Source organism: Coregonus clupeaformis, chromosome 12 (assembly GCF_020615455.1).
Source record: "Coregonus clupeaformis isolate EN_2021a chromosome 12, ASM2061545v1, whole genome shotgun sequence".
Classification (NCBI taxonomy): Eukaryota; Metazoa; Chordata; class Actinopteri; order Salmoniformes; family Salmonidae; genus Coregonus; species Coregonus clupeaformis.
The window spans coordinates 45,803,347-45,815,703 of NC_059203.1; the positions used below are offsets into that span (position 1 = coordinate 45,803,347).

Below are 12,357 nucleotides of genomic sequence, written 5' to 3' on the forward strand. Positions count from 1 at the left end.
AAAATATAATGTTAAATAACTCTGTCTGACACCCAATAGCATAAGAAGGCTGAGCGCGAACGCTAGCTTATTAGCATTAGCATACCCTTATGCGTAGGGAGACTAGCTAGTTAGCTACCATCATCCCTGTACAAACCTGTGGCTAACTCTGCTGCTGCGGCTGCACTTTGACTTTCTGTCTGTGCTGCCCTCTCCACCTCATTCACTGCTGCCTGCTCATGCTCAACCTGCTCGCTTTTTCTACCTCTCTTTAGGAAGAGGTTTTGAATATCTATATTTGCTCTGCAGACTGACTGAGTGACAGGCGTTTTGCTGAGCGATGACATTCACATTTAAACGGCGCTGTAGGTCTGGGAGGGGTCAAGGGACGTGAGCAGTCCACTGCGTTTTGAAATCTCGACCAAATACAAAATATATATATACTTTTATTAGTATTATTATTATTGGACCATCAAAAGGTTCGGGGCTGGACAAAAAACATCCGGGGTGAAGCTAATGATGCCACTGTGTGTGACATTATTATCACATTGAGGCTTGGGATCCCTCAGTAAACACTCAGTCACAGGGGGATTTAGCCTGAGGCAAAGCTTAAGGCTGTTTACCACCCCCAAATGTGTGTACTTACTGCACAAGGCATGGCTCACAGGGATTTCCATCATGACTATTCATCTCCAGCTAAATATACACTACATGGCCAAAAGTTTGTGGACACCCCTTTAAATTAGTGGATTTGGCTATTTCAGCCACACCCGTTGCTGACAGGTGTATGAAATCGAGCACACAGCCATGGAATCTCAATAGACAAACTTTGGCAGTAGAATGGCCCATATTGGAGAGCTCAGTGACTTTCAACATGGCACCGTCATAGGATGTCACCTTTCCAACAAGTCAGTTCGTCAAATTTCTCTCCTGCTAGAGTTGCCCCAGTCAACTGTAAGTGCTGTTATTGTGAAGTGGAAACGTCTAGTAGCAACAACGGCTCAGCTGCGAAGTGGTAGGCCACACAAGCTCACAGAACGGGACCGGCGAGTGCTGAAGCGCATAGTGAGTAAGAATCGTCTGTCCTCGGTTGCAACACTCACTACCGAGTTCCAAACTGCCTCTAGAAGCAATGTCAGCACAGTAACTGTTCGTTGGGAGCTTCATGAAATGGGTTTCCATGACCGAGCAGCCGCACACAAGCCTAAGATCACCATGCACAAAGCTAAGCGTCAGCTTGAGCGGTGTAAAGCTTGCCACCATTGGACTCTGGAGCTGTGGAAACGTGTTCTCTGGAGTAATGAATCACGCTTCACCATCTGGCAGTCCGTCGGCCGAATCTGGGTTTGGCGGATGCTAAGAGAACGCTACCTACCCCAATGCATAGTGCCCACTGTAAAGTTTGGTGGAGGAGGAATAATGGTCTGGGGCTGTTTTTTATGGTTCGGGCTAGGCCCCTTAGTTCCAGTGAATGGAAATCTTAATGCTACAGCATACAATGACATTGTAGATGATTATGTGCTTCCAACTTTGTGGCAACAGTTTGGGGAAGCCACTTTCATGTTTCACCTGTTTGTAGCGTTAAGATTTCCCTTCACTGGAACTAAGGGGCCTAGCCCGAACCATGAAAAACAGCCCCAGACCATTATTCCTCCTCCACCAAACTTTACAGTTGGTCGAGCAGGTGTCCATATACTTTTGGCCATGCAGTGTACTTCTCACTATCTTCCTTTCTGACCAATGTTTACTTTTGATAAGTTAGATGTTAGATTGTTCAATTTGACCGAAAGTGAGTCTTTCTTTTCTTTTGATTTCTCAAATTTGTATGCTCTGTTTTCTTGCTCTGCACAAACATGTTGTTTTTGTCTGTTTTGTCTTGCACACTATCAAAGATTTGTCGGGCCACAACCCAGCATGGAGTATTACATTATGCCTATTATTTTTCAGACATGGAAAACTTCAAGACCCACAGAAGAAGCTCAGTGTCAGTTCGCGAGGGACAGGGGGTGGTGCTGCTGTGTGGTCCCCCATCTCACTCTGGAGGTAAGAAAACAACCACAGTGATAACTGAGCCATACTCTGTCACCTGCTTATTAGGCTATAACACGTCTCTGTCTCTCCTGAACACATTTAAACTTTTCAAACAGCTGTCTTAAGAAATGTCAGAGGCTGAGGCATCAGAAATCGAGTGTGGAGTTTCCAGACAGACATCTTCTCTCTGCTACTCTCGGCTCCTGGAGCTGCTTATCTTCGTCTTGCTCATGTTCCTTAGACCGTCAGCAAGTGTTAGCTTGCCGAACTGCCCTCTGGAGACGAAGGTGTTTGTGTGCCTCTAGCCTATAACTCACTAGGGGCAACCAACACCCTCTTTACCAGCCTCTGTGGGGAGCTAAGGCCAAGTGATCTCCAACAGATCATTCCCGGTATCCAATAGATAGATCAAACATTATCATCCTCTGCTAACCATGGGGTGTCAAGCCATTCTCCTCTGTATAGAGTTTAGCTTCCTCTCCCTACCAGCCTTGGAGTCCTACCTCTCCTTCATAGGATGGACTCTGTGTTGAGATTCATTTATTGGATTTATATGACCACCTCTCAGGCCTCCTCGCCCTTTCTGTGCCTTCCATGGTCCTCTGTAGCTCAGTTGGTAGAGTATGGCACTTGCAATGTCAGGAGAGTGGGTTTGATTCCCGGGACCATCTGTATGTAAAATGTATGTATGCATGACTGGGTAAAAGCGGCTGCTAAATGGCATATATTATTTATATTATATTATTTTCCCATATCAGTCTGATTACTTTTATTCATTAAAAGAGCAGTGTGTGTTTTAGCCTCTTATTACTTGTGTTGACAGTGTTGCTCAATTAAAGCTACAATTTGCAGTTGAAACAATAACAAAGCCCTTCCCCGCCTCTGTTTTGGTAAAAAGCTGAGGGATGGATATGGAGAAATGTAACCGCTCTCAAAATCATAGACTGAGCTATGGATGCAAGGACTGACTATCCATTATATCAACATTATAGTTTTAACCATGTTAACCATACAGTGTGTGTTTACATTTATGTTGTTTACAAACGTTGGAGTAAAACAAGCTTATACAATATTTTGGGTTCTGATGGGTTACGACAGTTGAACTAAGCTCACAAGGCATTTGCAAGTTATATTCCTCAAGAATCAATGGGTATATCTTTAATTTATATCATTAAGTCCAAAAATGGATTTAGCAACTGCAGATTCTAGCTTTAAAAGTGTTTCATATCCAAGGAATGTTCAAATTACTATGGGTTGGTCCGTAGTTTCTTTCACACAGAACTATAAACCCATCAGAACTGAGAACTATCAATTACAGTTCTGCTGAATATCCTTACATGATGAAATAGAACAATTAATTACTTTTCAAAAGCAAGTAGAATTTCTGTATATTTTCCATGGTGAACCATACAGTATGTTGCTTATATTGTGTGTTCTATTTTAGCTCACACTTACGTTAATACATTCTTAACAAGTTAAAAGAGAAAAAATTAATTGCTTTAGTTATCACCACTTCTTAGAAAGTGAAGAATTCTCAGAAGTGAAGAGGATAGGTTTGCATTCCCTATACTTGAAAAGGGTGTCTGGTGTCTGACAGATGAATTGTGAAGGCTGAACTTTATACATAGTTTCAACCCACAGTAATATGCTGTGGCTGATGAAGAATTAAAATTGTATTGCTATTGAATATATATATATATATATATATATATATATATATATATATATATATATATATATATATATATATATACACAGTGGGGGAAAAAAGTATTTAGTCAGCCACCAATTGTGCAAGTTCTCCCACTTAAAAAGATGAGAGAGGCCTGTAATTTTCATCATAGGTACACGACAACTATGACAGACAAATTGAGAGAAAAAAAAAAGAGAAAATCACATTGTAAGATTTTTAATGAATTTATTTGCAAATTTTGGTGGAAAATAAGTATTTGGTCAATAACAAAAGTTTCTCAATACTTTGTTATATACCCTTTGTTGGCAATGACACAGGTCAAACGTTTTCTGTAAGTCTTCACAAGGTTTTCACACACTGTTGCTGGTATTTTGGCCCATTCCTCCATGCAGATCTCCTCTAGAGCAGTGATGTTTTGGGGCTGTCGCTGGGCAACACGGACTTTCAACTCCCTTCAAAGATTTTCTATGGGGTTGAGATCTGGAGACTGGCTAGGCCACTCCAGGACCTTGAAATGCTTCTTACGAAGCCACTCCTTCGTTGCCCGGGCGGTGTGTTTGGGATCATTGTCATGCTGAAAGACCCAGCCACGTTTCATCTTCAATGCCCTTGCTGATGGAAGGAGGTTTTCACTCAATCTCACGATACATGGCCCCATTCATTCTTTCCTTTACACAGATCAGTCGTCCTGGTCCCTTTGCAGAAAAACAGCCCCAAAGCATGATGTTTCCACCCCCATGCTTCACAGTAGGTATGGTGTTCTTTGGATGCAACTCAGCATTCTTTGTCCTCCAAACACGACGAGTTGAGTTTTTACCAAAAAGTTATATTTTGGTTTCATCTGACCATATGACATTCTCCCAATCCTCTTCTGGATCATCCAAAGGCACTCTAGCAAACTTCAGACGGGCCTGGACATGTACTGGCTTAAGCAGGGGGACACGTCTGGCACTGCAGGATTTGAGTCCCTGGCGGCGTAGTGTTTTACTGATGGTAGGCTTTGTTACTTTGGTCCCAGCTCTCTGCAGGTCATTCACTAGGTCCCCCCGTGTGGTTCTGGGAATTTTGCTCACCGTTCTTGTGATCATTTTGACCCCACGGGGTGAGATCTTGCGTGGAGCCCCAGATCGAGGGAGATTATCAGTGGTCTTGTATGTCTTCCATTTCCTAATAATTGCTCCCACAGTTGATTTCTTCAAACCAAGCTGCTTACCTATTGCAGATTCAGTCTTCCCAGCCTAGTGCAGGTCCACAATTTTGTTTCTGGTGTCCTTTGACACCTCTTTGGTCTTGGCCATAGTGGAGTTTGGAGTGTGACTGTTTGAGGTTGTGGACAGGTGTCTTTTATACTGATAACAAGTTCAAACAGGTGCCATTAATACAGGTAACGAGTGGAGGACAGAGGAGCCTCTTAAAGAAGAAGTTACAGGTCTGTGAGAGCCAGAAATATTGCTTGTTTGTTGGTGACCAAATACTTATTTTCCACCATAATTTGCAAATAAATTCATAAAAAATCATACAATGTGATTTTCTGGATTTTTTTTTCTCAATTTGTCTGTCATAGTTGACGTGTACCTATGATGAAAATTACAGGCCTCTCTCATCTTTTTAAGTGGGAGAACTTGCACAATTGGTGGCTGACAAAATACTTTTTTCCCCCACTGTATATATATATATATATATATATATATATATATATATATATATATATATTGCATGAGGTCATTTTGTACCCACTCAATATTTCTGAAATATCTGAACTGAATGTGCAGCCGAGATGACAAAGCTTGAGTACCAAAATGTGTTCTTGTTATTTGTGTATTTTAATATTTCTGAGAGAGAAACTGGTAGAAATCAAAACAATTCCCTTTCAGCCAGGATGTTATTTTTTTCTGTTCTGGTTTATGTCACTTTAGCTTACCGTGCGGCAGCATTGTGTGAGGAAGAGCTTATCTCATATAACAAACAGTTTCCTCAAGTCTCTAAGTCTCTTCTTCCTACAGGTCTTATAGCTTCAGTAGGACGCTGATATAGCAATGAGTTACAGTAACACATTCGAATGACAGTGCTTTTTCTCATGCTATAATTATATGCATGAACTGCTACTGTAGGCACACATCTGGAAAATAGGGTATCCACATATTTCTAATCATATTTGTGCTATCATTTAGGCTGTCACCTCCTTTGCTTGTTTTGGCAGATGGATCAGATGTGATGGCTCCCATCTCTTTCAGGAGCGATTAAATGCAACACCTGTTTTGCCTCACTCACTCAAACCTCTCTCACAGATGTCATAAATTCACCTACTACCCCTGCAGGGTAGTACAGCAAGTGGAGGGATCGGTGATAAAAAAAAAGGGCTGTAGCAATTTGTAGTTTGTAGCCTGTTGGGATTGTTCCTAACAGAAGCTTGGCAGGCGCCATGCCCAATTACAATTTCAGATGTGCATATTTCATATTTTGGTGCCAGTGACTAAGCTGAAACAAAGGTACAGAAAACTGCCTGGAACAAGGTAGGATTCAACCCTTTCCACTTACCTTTATCATAGTCCTCCATCTAGAAAAAGGCATTGTTAATAGTATCCTGATCTACTCTCATATTTTCATTGTTGATAATTCCATATCTAATGTATTCAGTGGAGGGCTGGCCACTGGCTCGAAGACCCTGTTTGGGGATGACATCTCCACTTTAGTTTGTATTTCAATAAACCCATTACTTCTTGTCTAAGAAAGGAGAGAAAACATTTCAAACACATCAGACATGTTAATACATATAACAGAGGCCACCTCGAGGCTGGTGACTCACTACCGATGCATGGTACCGTCTCAGCCTGTCAATTAAAAGTGTTTCTCTGTGAGTCTTCTTAGTAATGTCAAGTGGAACATCATTTTAATTCTCACAATGTTGTTTCAGAAAGAATGAAGAAAGGTGATATTTCTTCTCAAAGACCAAGGTTAATTTGAAATATTTTCCCCATAGAATGTTACTCTACTTCCTGTTGGAGGAATTCTATTGATGGAACATTTCTTCATAGAAAGTAGGTTTCCATTTTTTGTTCCTGCACGGTTTTCAAAGTTAGCCTCTGATAAGTCATATGCTAGGAACAAAACAAAATAGTATACCTCAGCGTGTATATCCCTGTGCTGGTGCAGTCGGTCATTGTGAGTGTCTTCGCGTAGTCCTTCCCACTCAGCTGATGTGCTGTGTTTGAACAGAAGGAAGACTTCGTACTTCAAAGTTGTATGATGTTGCTGTCTTTGTAGTGTAATAATAAAATGAGATGCACCGATAATATTTAACTGCTGACTGTATGAATTTACATCAGACTGAGTGTAATAGCTCAGGAATACAATAAATGGAGATCGTGGAAGGCTCCATAGTATACAGTCAGGTCCAAAATTATTGGCACCCTTGATAAAGATTAGCAAAAAATACTGTATAAAATAAATATTACAAATACTGTATATTCTATGATTTTTTTAAATAGTTATGATATTCTTTCTTTCACCGCAAGTGTGCATGGCCAAAGTGTCATCCAACAAATGTAAGAACGAAAGAAAGATGCATATGCAGAAAATAACCCCATACCTACTGTACAATATGGTGGTGGATCTTTGATGTTATGGTGGTATTTTGCTTCCACTGGTCCTGGGGCCCTTGCTAAGGTCGATGGCATCATGAACTTTACCCAGTACCAGGACATTTTAGCCAAAACCTGGTTGCCTCTGCCAAGAGGCTGAAACTTGGCCGCAAGTGGATCTTCCAGCAAGACAATAACCCCAAGCACACATCAAAATCCACAAAGAAATTGTTAATTGACCCCAAAATCTACATTTTGCAATTGCCATCTCAGTTTCTGGACTTGAACTCCATTGAAAACATGTGCTTTCAATTGAGGAGGGCAGTCCATCAGCACAGATGAAGGAGATCAAGGATCTGGAATTATTCTGTATGGAGGAATGGTCTAAGATCCCTCCCAATGTGTTCTCCAGCTCATAAAACATTTTAGAAAAAGGCTCAGTGCCATTGTCCTCGCAAGATGAGGTATTGAAAGGTATTTAAAAATGTTTTACTTGTTAAATAATATCTCTTTCACTGAGCAATTGTATTAGTATAAAATAATATAATTTTGAGAATGCAATATAGCTCAGTATTTGGATTATTTATTTTATACAGTCTTTTTTTGCTCTTTATCAAGGGTGCCAATAATTTTGGACCTGACTGCATATAGTATGTACCCAAGCCATGAGTGCAGACTGTAGTGATGCCTCACAAGTATGATGCGTTGGGGAAGCAATTACATCGTATGTCACTCGTTTGACACGATGAGGGGTGTCTCTCTTAGCATGTCTTCAAGATAGTGACAACCTATGACAAGCGATGGTGACAACAATCTGCCATCATGCCAAGTTGTATCTCATGAAACCAGTAGCTCAATCAAATCCTGCATGTGGGTGGTGCAGTATTCTTATTCATTACCGTATGTTGGTGGGCAAGGCCATGGGTTCCAGCCTTGAGTGCCAGTGTATCCCCAGGGCTCCACTGGGCCTCTGCCTGAGTGGATGTTAGGGGACCCATAATGTATAACAGACAGCTGTCCACAAGCTCCCTGTGCAGCAGAGTGCATGCATAGTGGGCTCAAAACATGCAGATTGAGCTGTGTGATCTACTGGCAAGGGCGCGCGCGCGGTGTGTGTGTGTGTGTGTGTGTGTGTGTGTGTGTGTGTGTGTGTGTGTGTGCCTGGGCGTGTGCGACTGCGTTAGAGAGAGAGCAAGAGAGAGAAAGAAAGAAAGAGAAAGATGTCTTTATATTCTATTCCTAGCTAGGGACACAGGGGTGTGAGTTCACATTGCCTTACACCTGATGGTTTAGCAGCACACACCAGCAGAATGTTTACTCAAAATGCATTTACAGGTCATCTGTGACTCCGTATTTCAGAAGGGTTTGCTGTCAGGGTTTATATATAATCTGATTAGTGGATGACACATTTTATAATCTCCATAAATAAACTCCTGAGTTGATAACTCTAAAATACTGTATTGAGACACATTTTTACACTCTGGCTACTGCCAGAGGAAGAATCCCCACAGAATGTAATTTGCCGAACCCGTTTGGAATAGCACACATGGCACATCTTCCTAGCATACTAAAGACACACACACACACACACACACAAGTGAGATGCATGTGTTTCCTACGGGGATATACTGTAATAGTGTTATTGACCCGTTTCCCATATTGGTATCAAGTACAAGGTAGAGGCTTTCATACAGACATACATACACTACTGTAAATAAAAAATAAATATATATATATAACTGTGAAAATAATTGTACTCCATTACCGTACAGAGACATTGTTCACTCCCTTGATAAAACAACTTTGCGTACAGTACATACAGGTAACTGCCAAAATAAAGGAAACACTTGAGTAAATGAGGGATACAAAGTATATTGAAAGCAGGTGCTTCCAGACAGGTGTGGTTCCTGAGTTATTTAAGCAATTAACATCCCATCATGCTTAGGGTCATGTATAAAAATGCTGGGCAGGCCATTATTTTGACCATTATTTTGACTAACATGGCTATGGCCCCATAGGATGACAATGCCCCCATCCACAGGGCACAAGGGGCCACTGAATGGTTTAATAAGCAGTCACCAGATCTGAATACTTTGGGAGATTCTGGAGCGACGCATGAGACAGCGTTTTCCAACACCATCAACAGAACTTCTCGTAGATGAGACAACATAATTTATCGTAGAAGAATGGTGTCACATCCTTCCAATAGAGTTCCAGACACTTGTAGAATCTATGTCCCAAAACCCTATTAAGGCACTTTATGTTGTTGTCTCGTTTATTTTGGCAGTTACCTGTAGTTTAACCTGTAGTGTAATCTTTCATTTTCTTACAAGATGGTTCATTTGGAGGGGGGGAAATATGTACCCATAGAATGATCCGTGTACATACAGTAGGCAACTGTAGGAAGGTCACATTCACAGTGTGAATGGGAATACACACACACAAACTGACATCATACTCCAGGGAAACCTGAAAGACGTTTAAGCTTCTCAGAGTATGGAGTAAATAGCATTGAGTTGTTGTTGTTGTCGTTGTATTTGATGTGTGTGTGGTGTGAGGGGAGTGTAATTGCAGGTGCCTTTCCTGCTATGCTATCTAGTTGGCTGTGTGTAAGCACCTCGTTCCTTTCTGCTGGACTCCAGCCACACGTCATCTCCCCAGACTCCCGTGCCCCAGTACATAAACACAAATCCCTCAATGCCAGTGGGGATTTCATCCCTCGAGGAATACACTGCATGTTAGCTGCTCTGCAAGGAGAAAATAACAATCCTGGAAAACAACACTCAGTTCGGTTCTGTTCTGTGCTCAACAACAAGCTTGGGTAGCAGAGTACCAGCTTGTGCTTGTGCACGGAATACAGTGTTGTTGCTAACCATTACGATGACAACGCTCCAGCTTTCAGGGTTGCAAGGAATTAAAGCTGCAATATGTAACTTTTAGGGCGAGCCGACCAAATTCACATAGAAATCAGAGTTATAGATCTGTCATTCCCATTGAAAGCAAGTTTAAGAAGCGGTAGATCTGTTCTATGTGTGTAATTTCTATGCTTCCCATTCCTACGTTTTGCTTTTTGTTTTACTTTCGGTTTTGTAGAGCAGCTTCAAACAGCTGAAAATACAATATTTTTGGTTATGGAAAATATATTTCACATCGGTTTAGCTGGTACAATGATTCTCTACACTATACTTGCTTGTTTTGTCACATAAACTGAAATTAGGCGAACTATTAGAATTTTTGCAACCAGGAAATGGCAGAGCGATTTCTGCATAGTGCATCTTTAAAGTCAACTGCATTGTGTTGTGTTCCTTCTCATATTAAATACTTTTGGCTTGTGTATGTTAAATTCTCAAAAGTATAGCAATATTGCTGAAGTGAAATTGCAGCTGCTTGTTTGCTTTTAATATTGCTTGCTGTAATGGTCGCTCTATTTGATAAGCTAAGAGATTGATGGAGAGTTGGCTGTCTGGCTGTGTGGTTATGGTACAATTCAATCAATAGATGGATGTTTCCTTTCCTCCCTGGAAAGATTGCATTGATATACTGTCTTCTTTCTCAAATGTACTTTGAACACAAATCCCTTTCATTTACAGTATATTGATTGACCTCAGGTGTATATGATAAAAGGAAATGGTGCCGCCATTAAACATTTTCTTCGTGCCTTGACCTGCAGTAATACAGGTCTGTCATGGCATAAAAACATTGTCGAGGCACCATCTGAATGCAGGTTGACGTTTATTGTCATGAATCTTGCCCTGGAAGCCAACAGCCTGTCACAACTAATTGTGAAATAGATAACAATTACTTATTCGAAATTCATGACAGGCAAACAAAATACTGGACTATCGCACTATTTTCATCAGAGTGCATTTCGTGTGTATTACCCAATTTTCTTTCTTCATAACGCATTTGTGTACATTACACATATTCCAATTTGTTTGGGTTGCTAGACGTTCGTGTTATACGCCCACCCATCCATCCATCCTCCCCAACCAACCTCCCTCCTATCATTTCTGCCTTAAGTAACCTACTGTCTTTATCTGTGATTGAAATTCACTGTATGCAAAATTGTGTACTGCATACAAATGAAAGTAATTTTTCGTGTGCCTGTCTCGGATTTCCAATAAGCAATTTGTTTCTATTTCAAACTAATCTGTGATACTGGGTTGTGGAGGCAGAACTGAGTGATTTCTGCTAGATGGGCCAGCTGTGAAGTAAAAAATGTCTGTATCATAAAGATCTATGAAAACAACCATTTAAGGTTAGGTTTAGGCATTAGGGTTAGTTGTGTGGTTAAGGTTAGGGTTAGGTTTGTATGACTTTGTGGCTTTGTGGGGCAAGATTCCTGACAATAAATGCCAACTTGCCATCTGAATCAGTGTTCTCAAACAGGTAAAGTAGGGCACAATATTATTCATGTGTTCTATAACTCAACGTTTTATAGGGCTCTTCACAATTATTGTGCTGTTAATGTTATTGGAGTGCATTGCTTTCACTTATTGCTTTTCAGTGTGGCACATGAAGTGTTCTATTCAATTTTGTGGTGTACAGTAGCAGCCTAGAAGTGGGTGAGGAAGGAACACATTGGACTCCTTATGTCTCCAATCTATCTACTGTATGTTAATACATGTGCCCTCTGATTTGGCCAGTTTATTTGCAGTTCAGTATTGGAAAAGCTTTGATTAATTGTAAGCTCTCTAGATGATTAATAACTACATTAAAATAAATCATAGAGTTTGTGTATGATTTTGCAAGAATATTTCTCAGATCTAAATCTGTCTCCACTATGCGCCTTATCTACTGTGGTCACCATGTCTAGATCTAAATGAGCTTTGCTCATACACTCAGGTTTATCTAGCCCAGGACATAATGAGATGGGCAGCCAATGACCAGACTGATCTTATCGACCCACACCTTCCAATTATTAACATATTTGCTAATCAGTGATCCTATCATTTCAAATATATATGTGATATTTTGCAGAATTGGTATGCTTTTATGTTAAAGACATCAAGGTTCAAAGACACTGACTACTACTTTTTTAATATGATTTTACCTCAGAATCGTTGTCAAATT

At 40.7% G+C, this 12,357-nt stretch overlaps 1 protein-coding gene across 2 annotated transcripts in view; it reads left to right on the forward strand.

Annotated features, from left to right (window-relative positions):
• Nucleotides 1-12,357, forward strand: part of LOC121578286 (contactin-4) — a 192,648-nt gene that overhangs the window by 88,639 nt on the left and 91,652 nt on the right. For both annotated transcript variants that reach the window (XM_041892555.1, XM_041892556.1), the window contains exon 5: nt 1,927-2,022. In XM_041892555.1, the coding sequence (XP_041748489.1) occupies nt 1,927-2,022 (96 nt within the window). The remainder of the gene's footprint in view (nt 1-1,926; nt 2,023-12,357) is intronic.